Source organism: Saimiri boliviensis, chromosome 7, assembly GCF_048565385.1.
Source record: "Saimiri boliviensis isolate mSaiBol1 chromosome 7, mSaiBol1.pri, whole genome shotgun sequence".
Lineage (NCBI taxonomy): Eukaryota > Metazoa > Chordata > Mammalia > Primates > Cebidae > Saimiri > Saimiri boliviensis.
The window spans coordinates 102,070,505-102,085,264 of record NC_133455.1 but is presented as its reverse complement, the minus strand read 5'-3'; the positions used below and the strand labels follow the sequence as shown (position 1 = coordinate 102,085,264).

Sequence of the window (14,760 nt, the reverse complement as noted above, 5' to 3'; positions counted from 1 at the left end):
TAGTCATAAAGAAAGAGTTGATCTATATTTGAGGAACAAATGTTCTGGACAAGTCGTGACAAGTATTTTCCAGACTATGGGTCAAGAGTTATACAGTCCTGCCCTGACATGATAGCTCTAAATGTTTGATGATGTACAGAAATTTTTACAATTTGTGTATCTTGCATTGTTTCTGCTGTCTAAAATGTGTGCAGCTATTATGCTAGCTCACAGGTATAACCAAGCAATTTTCTTGCTGTTTCAGGCTGTCCTCTGGAATCGCCGAGCAGAGGAGTTCTGGAAGAGAAGACAGATGGGATAGAAAAAGACCCCTTGCTACTTGTGAGAGTGGCAAGTGAGCCCAGGAATTCTGAGGCTGAAATCTATACCTGGGCCTTTGGTTTGAGAATCACTTAAGCCTATAAGGAATCACCTGTGACATTGTATTTCAGACAAGTGAGAAATTCTGAGACCCTCATTATCAATGTTTATATTGAAAAAATGGTAATAAATATGTTGAGACTGTCAGAAAAGTTCTGTGTTCCCAAGTTTGTTGAACTTCTAACTTCTTCCACACAATTGATTTTAATCAGTTCAAATCTCATACAGATTTCTCACTTCCAGTAAAGCAACATGTGAAGCTTTAGGGAAGAGAAGCTCAAGGTTACTATATGACTCAGCAAACTCTGAACCCAGACCACAGCTGAGTCTTTCCTCTCTCAAGATGGTCACACAGAAATATCACCCAGACATTCTAAAATGTTCTGTCCACGTGGCATTTTCCTCCAGTCTTGGAGAGGAGCATGACACTTACCCAAGGAAACAATGGTATGGTGGCAGGATCACGGCTCACTGCAGCCCTGATCTCCCGAGCTCAAGCGATCCCCCTGCCTCTGCCTCCCAAGTAGCTGGGGATACAGGCAAATGGAGCAAGATGTATGGGGAAGAAATTGCTCCGGTTTTTATTTTCTGCCCAAAGTTTCATGGACTCCACAATATTATTGATTTAGTGTCGAATGCAAGTGTTTTTTCTCTTTCCTCTCCTACATCAGGTTTTCTTTTCACGTTAAGTCTCAGCCCATAATCTCTTTCATCTTCACCCACTTATACCTGTTTACCTGCTCTTCCTTTTTGTTCACCTCTCTCAGGCACGTGCAATATCTTTTGTCATAATGAGTCAATAAGACAGCCAAGTGGAAATCTCCAGTTACATACATTAGAAGGTATTAGGGATGGGGGAAGAGAGAAAGAAGGAGACAGAAGGAAAGAAGAGGGGAGAGATATCTGGACTGGAGACATGACAACAGGTTGTTTTGAGATGAAAGGAACTCTCATTAGTAGAAATATTAAAGTCTGGTGCTACCTGTCAGAAAAGTTATGTGAGGAATTTCAGCATGGACCGAGAAGTTAAAATAGTTTGCAGCAGTCCCTTCGCTGTCTCACAATTACAACGATTTGTGACAAAGAATGGTTGAAACTTCAATCTCAATGCCATTCTTACATTGCTGTAAAGAAATTCCTGAGGTTAGGTAATTTATAAAGAAAAGAGATTTAATTACCTTATGTTTCTGCAGGATGTACAGGAAGCATGGTGCTGGGCATCTTTTTAGCTTCTGAAGAGGCCTCAGGAAGCTTACAATCATGGTGGAAAGCAAAGGGAGAGCCGGCGTATCACATGGTGAGAGCAGGAGGAAAGGAAAGAGCGGGGAGGTGCCACAAACTTTTAAACACCCAGATCTTGTGAGAACTCACTATCCTGAGGACAGCACCAAGCCAGGAGGGATATACTCCCGTGACCCAAACACCTCCCACCAGGCCCCACCTTCAATCTTTGGGATTACATTTCGACATGATACTCAGGTGGGACAAATATCCAAACCATATCATTTCACCTCTTGTCCCCCCAAATATTATGCCCTCACATTGCCAAATTTGCTCCTGCCTTCCTAATAGTCCCCCAAAGTCTTAACTCATTCCAACGTTAACCCAAAAATCCCAAGTCCAAGTTCAAAGTCTCATCTGGAGATGAGTTACTTCTACCTATGAGCCTATGAAATCAAGCCCACTTCTATTTACTTTCAAGATTCAATGGGGTACACATTGGGTAAACATTCCCATTCCAAAAGGGAGAAATGGGCCAAAATAAAGGAGCAACAGGTCCCTAACAAGTCTGAAACCAAACAGGGCAATCATTAAATCTTTTTTTTTTTTTTTTTTTTTTTTTTGAGACAGGGTCTTGTTCTGTCAGTTGGGCTGTAGTGCAGTGTGTTATCATGGCTCACTGCAGCCTCGACCTCCTGGGCTCAAGTGATCCCCTCACCTCAGCCTCCCTAGTAGCTGGAACTATAGATGTGTGCTTATTAAATTAGACACCTGGCGAATTTTTGCATTTTTTGTACAGATGGGGTTTCACTATGTTGCCCAGGCTGGTCTCTCGCTCCTCCTTTTTGTTCACCTCTCTCAACTACATGCAATCTTCCTGCCTCAGCCTCCCAAACTGCTGGAGTTACAGGCATGAGCTCCCATACCTGGATCAGTCATTAAACCTTAAATGTCCAAAATAATCTCTTTGAACCTCATGTACCCCGTCCTGGGCACACTGGTGCAAGGGGTAGGCTTCTAAGGCCTTGGACAGCTCTGCCTCTTTGGCTTTTCCATGCTGAGATTGCAACGTGCTGGTGGATCTATGGTCTTGGGTCTGAAAGGTGACAGTCCCCTTCCCACAACTACACTCAGCAGTGCCCCAGTGGGGAGTCTGTGTGGGACCTCCAATCCCACATTTCACCTTGGTATTGCCCTGGAGTTCTCTGTGAGAGTTCTACCCTTGTAGCTGGTTTCTGCCTAGGCCCCCAGGCTTTCTCAGAAATACTCTGAAATCTAGGCTGAGGCTGCCAAGCCTTCTTTACTTGCTTTCTGTGTACTCACAGGCTTAAAACCACATGGAAGACACCAAAGTCAATAGCGTGTGCTCTCTGAAGCTGCTGCTAAAACTGTACGTGGGGCTCTTTGAACAGAGGCTGCAGCTGGAGCAGATGTGAGGAGCAGTGTCCAGAGGTTGCGCAGGGCAGTAGGCCCTGGGTCTGGCCCCTGAAGCCATTCTTTCCTCTTAGGCCTCTGGGCTTGTGATGGGAAGGGCTGCCTCTTAGATCTCTGAAATGCCTTCAGGGCCTCTTTTTCATTGCCTCGGCTATTAGCATTTGCCTCCCTTTTCGTTATGTAAATATCTCTAGAAAGTGGTTGATCCACACAGCCCATTTGAATATCTCTACTCATAATGCTTTTTTTTCTCTACCACTTGGCCAGGCTGCCAATTTTCTAAACGTGTATGCTTTGCTTCTCTTTCACATATAAATTACAACTTTAAGTCATTTCTTTGCTCCTGTAGCTGAAATAGGCTGGTAGAAGCAGCCAGGCCACATCTTGAATGCTTCACTGCTTAGAAATTTCTTCCACCAGATTCCCCAAGTCATCACTCTTAGGTTCATCCCTAAGGCATGAACAGAAAGCAGCCAAGCTCTGTGCTAAGGCCTAAACTTTACTCAAGTTTCTAATAAGTTCTTCATTTCCATTTGCTATCTCTTCAGCCTGGACTTCTCTGTTCCTATCACTATCAGCATTTTAATCACAACAATTTAACCAGTCTCTAAGAAGTTCCAAGCTTTCCCACATCTTCCTGTGTTCTTCTGAGTCCTCCAAACTTTTCCAGCCTTTTCCTATGACCAGGTTCTAAAGTTGCTTTTATAATTTCAGGCACCCTTATTGCAATGCTCCAGTCTACAGTGCCAATCTTCTGTTAGGCTGTTCTTGTGTTGCTGTGATGAAATATGGAGGCTGGTAAACGATCAAGAAAAGAGGTTTAATTGGCTCACAGTTCTGCAGGCTGTATAGGAAGCATGGTGCTGGCCTCTGCTTGGATGCCTTCTGATAAGGCCTCAGGAGCCTTACAGCCAGGGCAGAAGGCAAAGCGGGTAGAGCTGCTTATCACATGGCCAGGGCAGGAGCAAAAGAGAGAGCAGGGAAATGCCACACTTTTAAAGAACCATATATTGGGAGAAACCGTTCCCTATTATAAGGACAGCACCAAGACATGAAGGGTCTGTGCCCATGACCCAAACACCTCCCACTGGGCCCCTAGAGGTGTCCTCACTGCCCCCACCTGACCCCTGGCTCAAGACCTCCTCCAGCTCCCCAGCAGAGCCAGCACAGCCAGGGGCCTGCCGCAGAGATGGCTACTGGTTCCTAAAGCTACTGCAGGCAGAAACAGCGGCTGGAAGGCTGGTGCTGCCAGATGGACAAGGAGACCAAAGAGAGCATCCTCTCTGAAGAAGTCTTAGGAAAAGTCCTCAGTGCTGTGGGAAGTGCCCAGCTACTGATGTCCCAGAAATTCCAGCAGTTCCGGGGCCTCTGTGAGCAAAACTTGAACCCTGACGCCAACCCACGCCCCACAGCCCAGGACCTGGCAGGGTTCTGGGACCTGCTACAGCTGTCCATCGAGGACATCAGCATGAAGTTCGATGAACTCTACCACCTCAAGGCCAACAGCTGGCAGCTGGTGGAGACCCCCCGAGAAGAGGAAGGTGAGCATGGAGCAGTGCGGAGGGGAAGTCCAGGGACAAATTCCTGGCTGGCAATAACGCTGCCCACATCGGAAGAGAAGAAACCACCCCCTCCAGTCCCAAAGAAGCCAGCCAAATCCAAGCCGGCAGTGAGCTGTGACAAGGCCTCAGACGCCAGCGACAAGCAGCGCCAGGAGGCCCTCAAGAGACTCCTGACGGCCAATCTGTGCGGCAGAACTCAGCCACTGAGAGTGCAGACAGCATCGAGATTTATGTCCCGGAGACCCAGACCAGGCTCTGAGACCATGCAGGAGCAAGGAAATAATTTTAAATTATTAAAAAACACACAAAAACTTTGGGGACTGCATTTTAACATGAGATTTGGGTGAAACAAATATCCAAACCATATGATTGATTTACTCTGATGTTTGTAAAACTACGTATATTAAGAAAATATTCAAAATAACCATGAATGTTAGTCTCTTGTGTCTGCATGGGTTTCCTTGGGATGTGTATTATTTTGTGTGATTGTAGTTTTAAAATATATATATATATATATATATATATATATATATATATATATATATGTATAGATAGATAGATAGATAGATAGATAGATGCTCCTGAAATTCCTGGGGGCCACATTTATTCTTTTTTATTCCATTTTATTTTTTACTTTATTTTTATTTTTTGAAGTGGAGTCTCACTCTGTCGCCCAGGCTGGAGTGCAGTGGTGCAATCTCAGCTCACTACAACCTCTACCTCCCAGATTCAAGCGATTCTCCAGCCTCAGCCTCCTGGGTAGCTGGGATTACAGGCACACACTCCCATGATCAACTGATTTTTGTGTTTTTAGTAGAGACCAGGTTTCACCATGTTGGTCAGACTGGTCTCAAACTTCTGGCCTCATGATTCACCCTCCTCGGCCTCCCAAAGTGCTGGGATTACAGGCATGAGCCACTGTGCCCGGACCCATTTTATTTTTTGTTTCTCCCCTTTTCTATGTTTTTAATTAATTTTTATTGATTCTTTTTATTACCCTGATGATTCTCTTTAAAAAATTTAAAATCCTTTTTCCTGTTCTCTTTTTATTTTTTGGCTTGTGTGTCTTTCCTATCACTGCTTGTTTCTTTTTATTTATTTGTTTTTTGAGACGGAGTTTCACTTTTGTTACTCAGGCTGGAGTGCAATGGTGTGATCTCGGCTCACTGCAGCCTCTGCCTCCTGGGTTCAGGCAATTCTCCTGCCTCAGCCTCCTGAGTAGCTGGGATTACAGGCACGCGCCACCATGCCCAGCTAATTTTTTGTATTTTTTTAGTAGAGACGGGGTTTCACCATGTTGACCAGGATGGTCTCGATCTCTTGACCTCGTGATCCACCCGCCTCGGCCTCCCAAAGTGCTGGGATTACAGGTGTGAGCCACCGTGCCCGGCTACTGCTTATTTCTTAAGTCTTAGGTAACTTCTTACTGAGTATAATTTCTTTTACTCTTTATTCCTTTGTCTACCCAACAAATTTCTTGCCAATGTTGTTTCATTCTTCATGTTTCACTATTTGGAATAAGAAAATGCAACTCTTAAGGCCCTATTGTTCCATTATCTCCAAAATATAATTCTTTCCGGGGTTAATCAAATTCAAGGAGACCAAAAGCTCTAAAATCAGACAACAAACAAAAAGTCACCTAGGTATTTTAAGCAGGAAGTGATTTGCTATAGAAAATATTTGTACTTACAAAACCCTCATCAGGAAGTTTTAAAATCCCCAGGAAAGTACTGCTAAAGGTCACCATGCTGTAACACCAAGGCTAGCAGTTTTCAGGACAAGTGCGAAGACCTTTGTGAAACCAAATCTTCCATGAATAAGTCTCTGGTGGAAGAAAGCCCAGATTCTTCCTGCTAGGGATTGCGGGAAATAAAGTTCTTAGCCCCACAAACCTAGCCATTCAGGGAGAACATAAAAGGAGGCAGGAATGATGAAGAATTCATAAGCAGCGGGGCAGCTCAGTGCCCTATTCAGTGCAAAGGGATTCCCTTTGCTTACCTGCAGCAGAGAAACTGATCACACTGTAGGATTTCCCTAGTTCCTTTGACCGCTGCTCTTCACAGTGGGTCTTCAGGTTGCTGGGTCAGGAGGGCCTACCATCAGCCACATACCAAGATCCTGTTTTTTAAGAAATTAATTCCAAGTGTGGAAATCGTTCTCTCTGTTGTCTTTCTAAAAGCACACTGAAATTGCAATAGCTTTCAATTCATTTCTTTAAAACTGTGGTTACTTGAATTTACATACCTTCATGTATGGGGTACCAACACTTTAATTTCCTTTCAAGGAAATCATTGCTCTTCAAAGATGCTCTCTGGCCAATGATATGCCTGATGTATTTATTTTAAAATATTCTTTGTAACCCAATCTCTGGGATGTAAAAGATAGCCTAACCGTTTTCTTTACTGACAATGGGTGGTTACTTTCCTTCTATCTGTATAACCAGTTTATCTTGGTTAATTTCTAAGGTAAAAAGGAATGGCCTTCTATGCTAAGGATGCCATGGGATAAAACAACCAGAAACTCCTCAATTACCATTCCCTTGATAAAATAATAACAAATATCAAATTTTAAATGGCTTCATTGAATTATTATTGTGATCAGTTAGTTGTAAACAGCACTGCACTCGGACCAGCCTGAATTATTATTGTGTTTCTGTATGATCTTCACATGCCGTTCAAATGTCAACAAGCCCACATTTTTCTTTAAATATTTACTATTTTGCATCATTACCATTTTCAAAGATCATTGTTAAAGAAAAGGCAAATATTGTAGTTTTTAAAGTATCCCCTTCACTCATGACTATTAGAAATGTGTTTTTTTCTTATATTTGTCTATAATATAAGGAAACATAAACAGGCTATACTAAAATTAAACTTTCCAAACATAGAAATAGGGATAGCTCTTTATTTTAGTTCAGGAATCTATAATAATTTTACTGCAGTACAGCAATATTAATGAGACATATATTAATTGGCTAGGATTAAATTTTAATCTTTAAACTCTCTACATTTTCTCATATATCAGATTTGTGACCTCAAGTCTCCTGATTTTTAGGATTTCCAACTCTTTGTGGGCAGAGACTCTAAATGAATAAAGCTTATTTAGGGTCTTAAAGATTTAAAAATATCTTTTATAATAACCTAGGCCTTGGCCGGCGCGATGGCTCACCCCTGTAATCCCAGCACTTTGGGAGGCCGAGGCAAGCGGATCACGAGGTCAAGAAATCGAGACCATCCTGGCCAACACGGTGAAACCCCATCTCTATTGAAAAATACAAAAATTAGCTGGGTATGGTGGCGCTTGCCTGTAGTCCCAGCTACTTGGGAGGCTGAGGCAGGAGCATTGCTTGAATCTGGGAGGTGGAGGTTGCAGTGAGCCAAGCTTGTGCTGCTGCACTCCAGCCTGGTGCCTGATGACAGAGCAAGACTCTATCTCAAAATAATAATAATAATAATAATAATAATAATAACCTAGGCTTCTTTTATGTTGTTATTTTACATCTCTTGTAACAGCTCCATGAACATGAAGCCTACAGCATTTTTTTTTTTTTTTTTTTTTTTTTTTTGGTGAGATGGAGTCTCTGCTCTGCCGCCAGGCTGGAGTGCAGTGACAGCAATCTTGGCTCACTGAAACCTCCACCTCTCAGATTCTCCTGCTTCAGCCTCCCAAGTAGCTGGGACTACATGCACCCACCACCACGCCCAGCTACTTTTTGTATTTTTAGTGGAGACAGGGTTTCATCATGTTGGCCAGAATGGTCTGGATCTCTTGACCTTGTGATCCACCCACCTTGGCCTCCCAAAGTGCTAGGATTACAGGCATGAGCCACCACGCCTCTCCAGAAGCCTACAGCTTAAAAAAAAAAAAAAACATTATCTTACTATTGTGGTAGGTACTTGTTACTATATGTGTTATAATTCCTATAGGAACAACAATATGTTCAAAATCTGAGAAAGCCAAGCTAGAAACAAGAACGGTTGAGCAAAGCTGTCATGAATAAATCCATCAGAGATAAAAATAAAGATGACTATTCTGACATTAAATTTTAAAAATGCTTTCTACATTTAAATATCTATGGAACTACACTAATTTGAACTACAAGAACAGCCACAAGTCAGCTTCAAATAACGTTTTTCATTGTTGAGCAGGAGTAGGATCTACATTCTACATAGGTATGGAGTGGGTTTTTAGTTAGTGATTGTCTCAGTTTGGGCTACTATAAGAGAATAAACTGGGTGGCATATAAATAGTCGAATTTTTTTCCCTCACAGTTTTGGAAGTTATAAGCCTGAGATCAGGGTCCCAGCATGATTCAGATCTGATGAGGGCCCCCTGCCAAGTTGTGGACTGCTGACCATTGTACACTCACATAAGGGAAGGGCAGTGACAGAGTCTCTGAGGTTCCATTGTTAAAGGCACTAATCCCATTCATGAGGGCTTTACCCTCATGACATAATTCCCTCCCAAAGCCCCACGTCCTAATACCATTACATTAGCAGTTAGGATTTCAATGTATGAATTTTTTGGGGCGAGGGGGAGAGGGAAACACATTCAGTCTATTTAACAGTGATACACATAATTCAACTTTTATTATCACCAGTCTTTATTAACTTAGCTGTTCTATTTTTCAAGAAATGTTATTTGGACCAGTCTTCCATAGGGTAACTTGACTTCCTCTTTACTCATTTAAAAGTTGCTGTCTCCTTCAAAGACATTTAGAAGTTGATCTGAAATTATAAAACAAGAGAACACAAGTTATTTTTCTTCTAAATAAGAATGCTAGCCTACATGAAGTTAAAGTTAAGTCATTTGTGTGCGTGCACACACACACACACACACACACACACACACACACACCCTACAAATCATTGATAAAGTAGAGCGGATTTAGTAGGTGCTATGTAGTGATATTTCTTTTTTGTGCAGATGCAGATTTTATGCAATTTTCTTCCTGCTCCCACAATCTAGAATTCTGAATCCCAGAATGCAATAATTTACTTATCAAAGAAATTTGAGTTTTAAATAACATCAAAATTAAAAAGGAAGTATAATTACATATGGCTTTGCTTTTTGGAAAGCCTCTGGAAATTAATCTTTCAAAAGTTTTTAGCATGGATTCTGCTAAGTCAGAATTGATGATTAATGAGGTTTAGGCAGGGCAAAAGTCGTAAAGTAATAGACTTGCTCAGTGTTATGAGCTGAATTGGGTCCCCCCAAATTCATATGTTCAAGTCTTAAACCCCATTTCCTCAGGATGTGGTTGTATTTGGAGATTAGACATTTAAAGAGATAATTGAGGTAAAATGAGGTCATATGGGTGAGCCCTAATCCAGTATGACTGATGTCCTTACAAAAAGAAATTAGATCACAGACAACGCAGACCAAGGGATGATCATCTGAGAACATAAGAAGATGGCCATCTGCAAGTGGAGAAAGGAGGCCTCAGAAGAAACTAAGCCTCCCCACATTTTGATAACGAACTTCTGGCATCCAGAATTGTGAGAAAACAAACTTCCATTGTTTGAGCTGCCCAGTCTGTGGTATTTTGTTTTGGCAGCCCTAGAAAACGAATACGCTAAGCACAATAATGAACTAAGCAGAGCTGCTGAGGGAAAGAAACATTTTTTCTAATATAGAACCTTTTCTAATATAAAGCATCAATTTCAAGTACTTCAGAAACAACACAGAGTATCCATTTGCAAAGAAAAAATCTGCTAATATAAATTGGTATTTATTAGAACTGGTTTAGAATAATCTACTCAATCATTTGTCCCTTATATCATGCAGATGAAAACACCATAAGATACACCTTAGGATACATTTTAAGTATTTCACTGAACTTTTCCAAATAGAGAAATTGTCAGTAGTCCATAAAGAGGAAAGAAGCTTTAACCATAAATATAAACCTTGGTATTAGAAGAGTTATCATTAAATTATGTCGGAGCTAGTTATTATCTAAATGGTTTTTGTGTATTTCACCTCTGATTTTTCTAACATTTGTTGTGTTATTATGGTAATAATATATTTTTGAGAAAAAAAAAAGAGAGAGAAACTGAAGCCCATTCACTTGGATCATTGGGTCAAGTCTGAAATGGTTTTGTGTTGGTGGTGTCTAAATATTCTGTAATAAAAATCAGGAGAGATGACTTATCTTTGCACCCTGGCATTTATTCCCATAAAAAATGTAGAATTGGCTTTCGATTACACAGACATGCTCTTTTCAGAATTGCCAGCTCACTCATGCTAGGAATTAGAAAGTGCTCTCAGCATTATTTAGAAAGCACAGTGCTTTCTAATCCTACGACTTCACTGAGTTCAATTTTTTCTCTCCATAGTTGGGCCACCCACTGTCCTTGAGAAAAACCACTGCTCTTTTTGTGCTGGACTTTTTAGTTGACTTTGGTTTTAATTCTTTACCCCGGCACCAGTAAGTGTTTTAGAATTGCCTCGATGACATTATTATATAATGAGTGCTTGTTTTTCTAAACCTCTAGAGAATGATTTCACTGTTATCATGTTAATGTTTTCTCATCAGACAAGGCCACCTTCATTTAATAAATATTAAGCATGTATCATCTGTCAGGCACTGGCGATTAAAGCAATAAGGCGTGACATTAATGCACTGAATCTAGGCTGCACTTAAGAGAATAAATGTGAACATCCTACTCTGTATAGTAAAAATGAACAGATCCTAGCAATGGAGGTTATCAATGTGCAGTATGTGAAGCTGAGACCGAATCAACCTCTTTTTAGTGACGGACTATCTGCAGCCTCAGCCAGTGCTCAAAACCAATTCTGACAAACTCTGTAAATTTTCTGTAGGAAAAACTTTCCCGCCAATCGCTCTCTTTTTCAGAGCCTAACGCAGAATATTTGATAGATTGGGGATATAAACCAGTGACATAATATATGGTAATATAAATATTGGAAAAAATGTGTTTAATTCTGTGACAGCAGGAGATTAAATTATTAGTTCTATTAAGAGTAATACTTCTCGACTTACCTGGTGAGACTTGGAAGCCTAAGGTCATTTTGTGGCTTCAGAGGCAGGAAGAACTCCCAACAGTGATGTGTGGCTGGCATCTTCACAACCACGGTTGTGGGTGTCATCTGAAAGAAAGGCAACATCTGTATGATTGAGTAGTAGAAAACCTCTCTGCAGAGGGAAGAGCTGTTAGGTGCAGCGTCTGATCAGCTGGGAAAATATAATAGAGCAAGAAATGACTATTACATAAATGAAGAGTGTGCTTAGTTACCACTTTGAAGTAAAACAATTATCATTTTTAAAGGGATAAACCATTAAGTGCCATCAAAACAAATAATACAGCTTTTTATCAGATTATTAGATTTGCTCCCAGTATCTTAAAGGCCTAGAACTGTGATATTTATATTTTCATTTGTAAAAAGGGATACGTAAAACTCAATGTTAAGTCGTTATCTAGAGACAGGAGGGCACTAAAAATTGTATTTAGGAAATTGTTCCATTTTTGGCAGAATCGAGAGAAATAAAGAATTGTTGTCCTTGGATAGAGAAATTTAGATAACTAAATATTAAGGAAGTTGAATATAAGAGTGATTATTTGAGCTTTTAGTTTCCCATGCAGCCTGTAAAAAGCTTGGGAGTCATTACTCCCAGTCACATAACAAGAAAAAGCTGAATAAACTGAAAATCAACAACTCCTCTTAGATCCATCGAAGAACTGAGGTCATAGGGCAAATCACTACCACCAAAATTGGAGAGACAGGCAGAGACAGAGAATTGCAACTTACAGAGCAGAGCCCCATGAGCAGAAACCTCTGTGGAAATCAGTAATGGGATAGGAAAATCTAAATTGTAATTGACAAGTTGCTGTAGGCTCAGAGTGGAAAAAGTTCAGTGTTAAAAACTCCAGGGGACCCGCATTTTTGTTTTACCTTTAGAAGCCTTACCAAGTGATCACAGTGAAGACTGGGGCAAAATCATCTTGTGCCTTCTTTCAGGAGGAGGGGAAAGTAGTCATTTTGAAGTACATATAAAATATTGTGTAATAAGGCCTGTTTCTGTTTCTCCAGAGTCCAGTGGGCTGGGGTTTTACCAGAGCCTAGCTGACTTGGGGGAAGGGAAATATCCAACTCCAGCTCCCTTGAGGTTTCCTATCTCAGCTAACAGGGGAACAAAACCTTAGGAACACCGTTGAAGGTCACAGTGCAGGGGCACAGGGTCACTAGGAGACAGGCTCAATCACAGAATCATAGTCTGTTTCCCCTCCCACAACACCTTGCTGTCACTTCAGTAGGGGTCCTATAAAATAACGGGAAATACAATGGATGAAACTGCACATCTGAGATCTTATTTAAGAAGTCACTAGGGAACCCCAAAGACAACAGGGGAGAGAAAAAGTAGCGCCCCAGGGAAATATTAGCCTCTGACACCTCCAGCTACAGCAAACAGTAAATACAGCTTAATCCCTAGCCGGGTAAATATTAAACCTTACACAAACACCCTCTTTACCTCCATTCTTTGTATCCACTATATATCATATCTGGCTTTCTACAAAATAATTACGAGGCACACTGAAAGATAAAAAACAGAGTCTGAAGAGACAGCAAACATCAGATCAGACTCAGATAAGAGAGAGATGTTGAACTGATCATACCAGAACTTTAAAACAATTATGATGAATATGTTACAGGATCTAAAGGAAAAAAAGGACAAACTGCAAGAATGTAAGAGCAATGGAGACACAGAGATGGAAAAAGACAGGAAATACTGGATACTGGCGAGGATCTGAAGAGAGGAGAACCCTCACACACTAGTGATGAGAATGCAAATCAATATAGTCATTATGGAACACTGTAGGGACGGTCCTCAAAAAACTAAAGACAGTATCGCTATATGATTCAGTAATTCCACTTCTGAGTATACATCGAAAAAAAAGAAAATCATATATTCAAAGTGATAACTGCAACGTGTTTATTGCAGCACTGTTTATAACAGCCAAAATACGGAATCAGCCTACATGTTCATCAATGAATGAATGAGCAAAGAAAATGGGGTCTATACACACACATTTTCAGCCATAAAATATGGAATCCTGTTATTTGTAGTAACATGATGGAACTGGAGGTCATTATGTTAAATGAAATAAGCCAAGCACAGAAAGACAGATATCCATGTTCTCATTCATACGTGGGAGCTAAAATTGTTGATCCCATGAAGACAGAGAGTAGATTAGTGGTTACCAGAGGCTGGGAACGGTAAGGGAAAGGGAGGATAAAGAGAGGTTGATTGAGTACAAATAGACAATTATAAGAAATAAAATCTAGAGTTTGATAATCAATAAGGTGACTATAATCTATTTCAAAATAGCTAAAAGAGAATAATTCAGATGTTTCTGGTGTAATGAAAAGACAAATATTTGAGGTGATAGATACCCCAATTATACTAATTTGATCTTTATAAATTATATGAATGTACTAAATTATCACACCTGCCTAGAAAATATGTACATTATTTTCAATACAAAAATAAAATTTTAAAACAATATTAATTAAAAATAACCGTGAGATGCCACTTGTCAAGTACTAAATTAGCAACGTTATAAATGATGAAGGTATTTAGCGTCAGTGATTATTCAGTAAAATACATTCTCATGGCTGGGTGCAGTGGCTCACGCCTGTAATCCCAGCACTTTGGGAGGCTGAGGCGGGTGAATCAGGAGGTCAAGAGATCAAGACTCTCCTGGCCAACATGGTGAAATCCTGTCTCTGCTAAAAATACAAAAAAAAAAAAGAAAAAGAAAAAGAAAAGAAAATTAGCTGGGCGTGGTGGTGTGTGCCTGTAGTCCCAGTTACTCAGGAGGCTGAGGCAGGAGAATTGCTTGAACCTGGGAGGCGGAGGTTGCAGTGAGCTGAGATCGGACCACTGCACTCCAACCTGGTGCCTGGCAACAGAGTGAGACTCTGTCTCAAAAAAGAAAAAATACATCCTCATTTATAACTTAGAGGAGTAAAATCTTTTATGGCTATTGGAAAGTCACTTTGCCAGATGGTGTCACAGTAATTCCACTACAAGTTATTTCCAAAAAAAGGTTTAGTTTTCTGCACTGTTTTGTCCACCCTATATATCATGATAAAACTATTTTTACAATAATTATAAATATACAAATATAGATAAGATTCAAGGAACTTGGCCACCACATTA

General features: G+C 40.6%; 1 protein-coding gene and 1 pseudogene across 1 annotated transcript in view; one reads left to right on the top strand and one right to left on the bottom strand.

Moving 5' to 3' along the window:
• The first annotated feature begins 4,222 nt into the window (after window positions 1-4,222).
• Window positions 4,223-4,730, top strand: LOC101050004 (disks large-associated protein 4 pseudogene; annotated as a pseudogene).
• Window positions 4,731-9,136: 4,406 nt separating this feature from the next.
• Window positions 9,137-14,760, bottom strand: part of CD163L1 (CD163 molecule like 1) — a 72,862-nt gene continuing 67,238 nt past the window's right edge. Inside the window, exons 19-20 of the mRNA XM_074403149.1 lie at window positions 11,581-11,687; window positions 9,137-9,304 (exon numbers count right to left, since the gene is read on the bottom strand). Coding sequence (XP_074259250.1) covers window positions 11,605-11,687 — 83 coding nt within the window. The 3' untranslated portion in view covers window positions 9,137-9,304; window positions 11,581-11,604. The remainder of the gene's footprint in view (window positions 9,305-11,580; window positions 11,688-14,760) is intronic.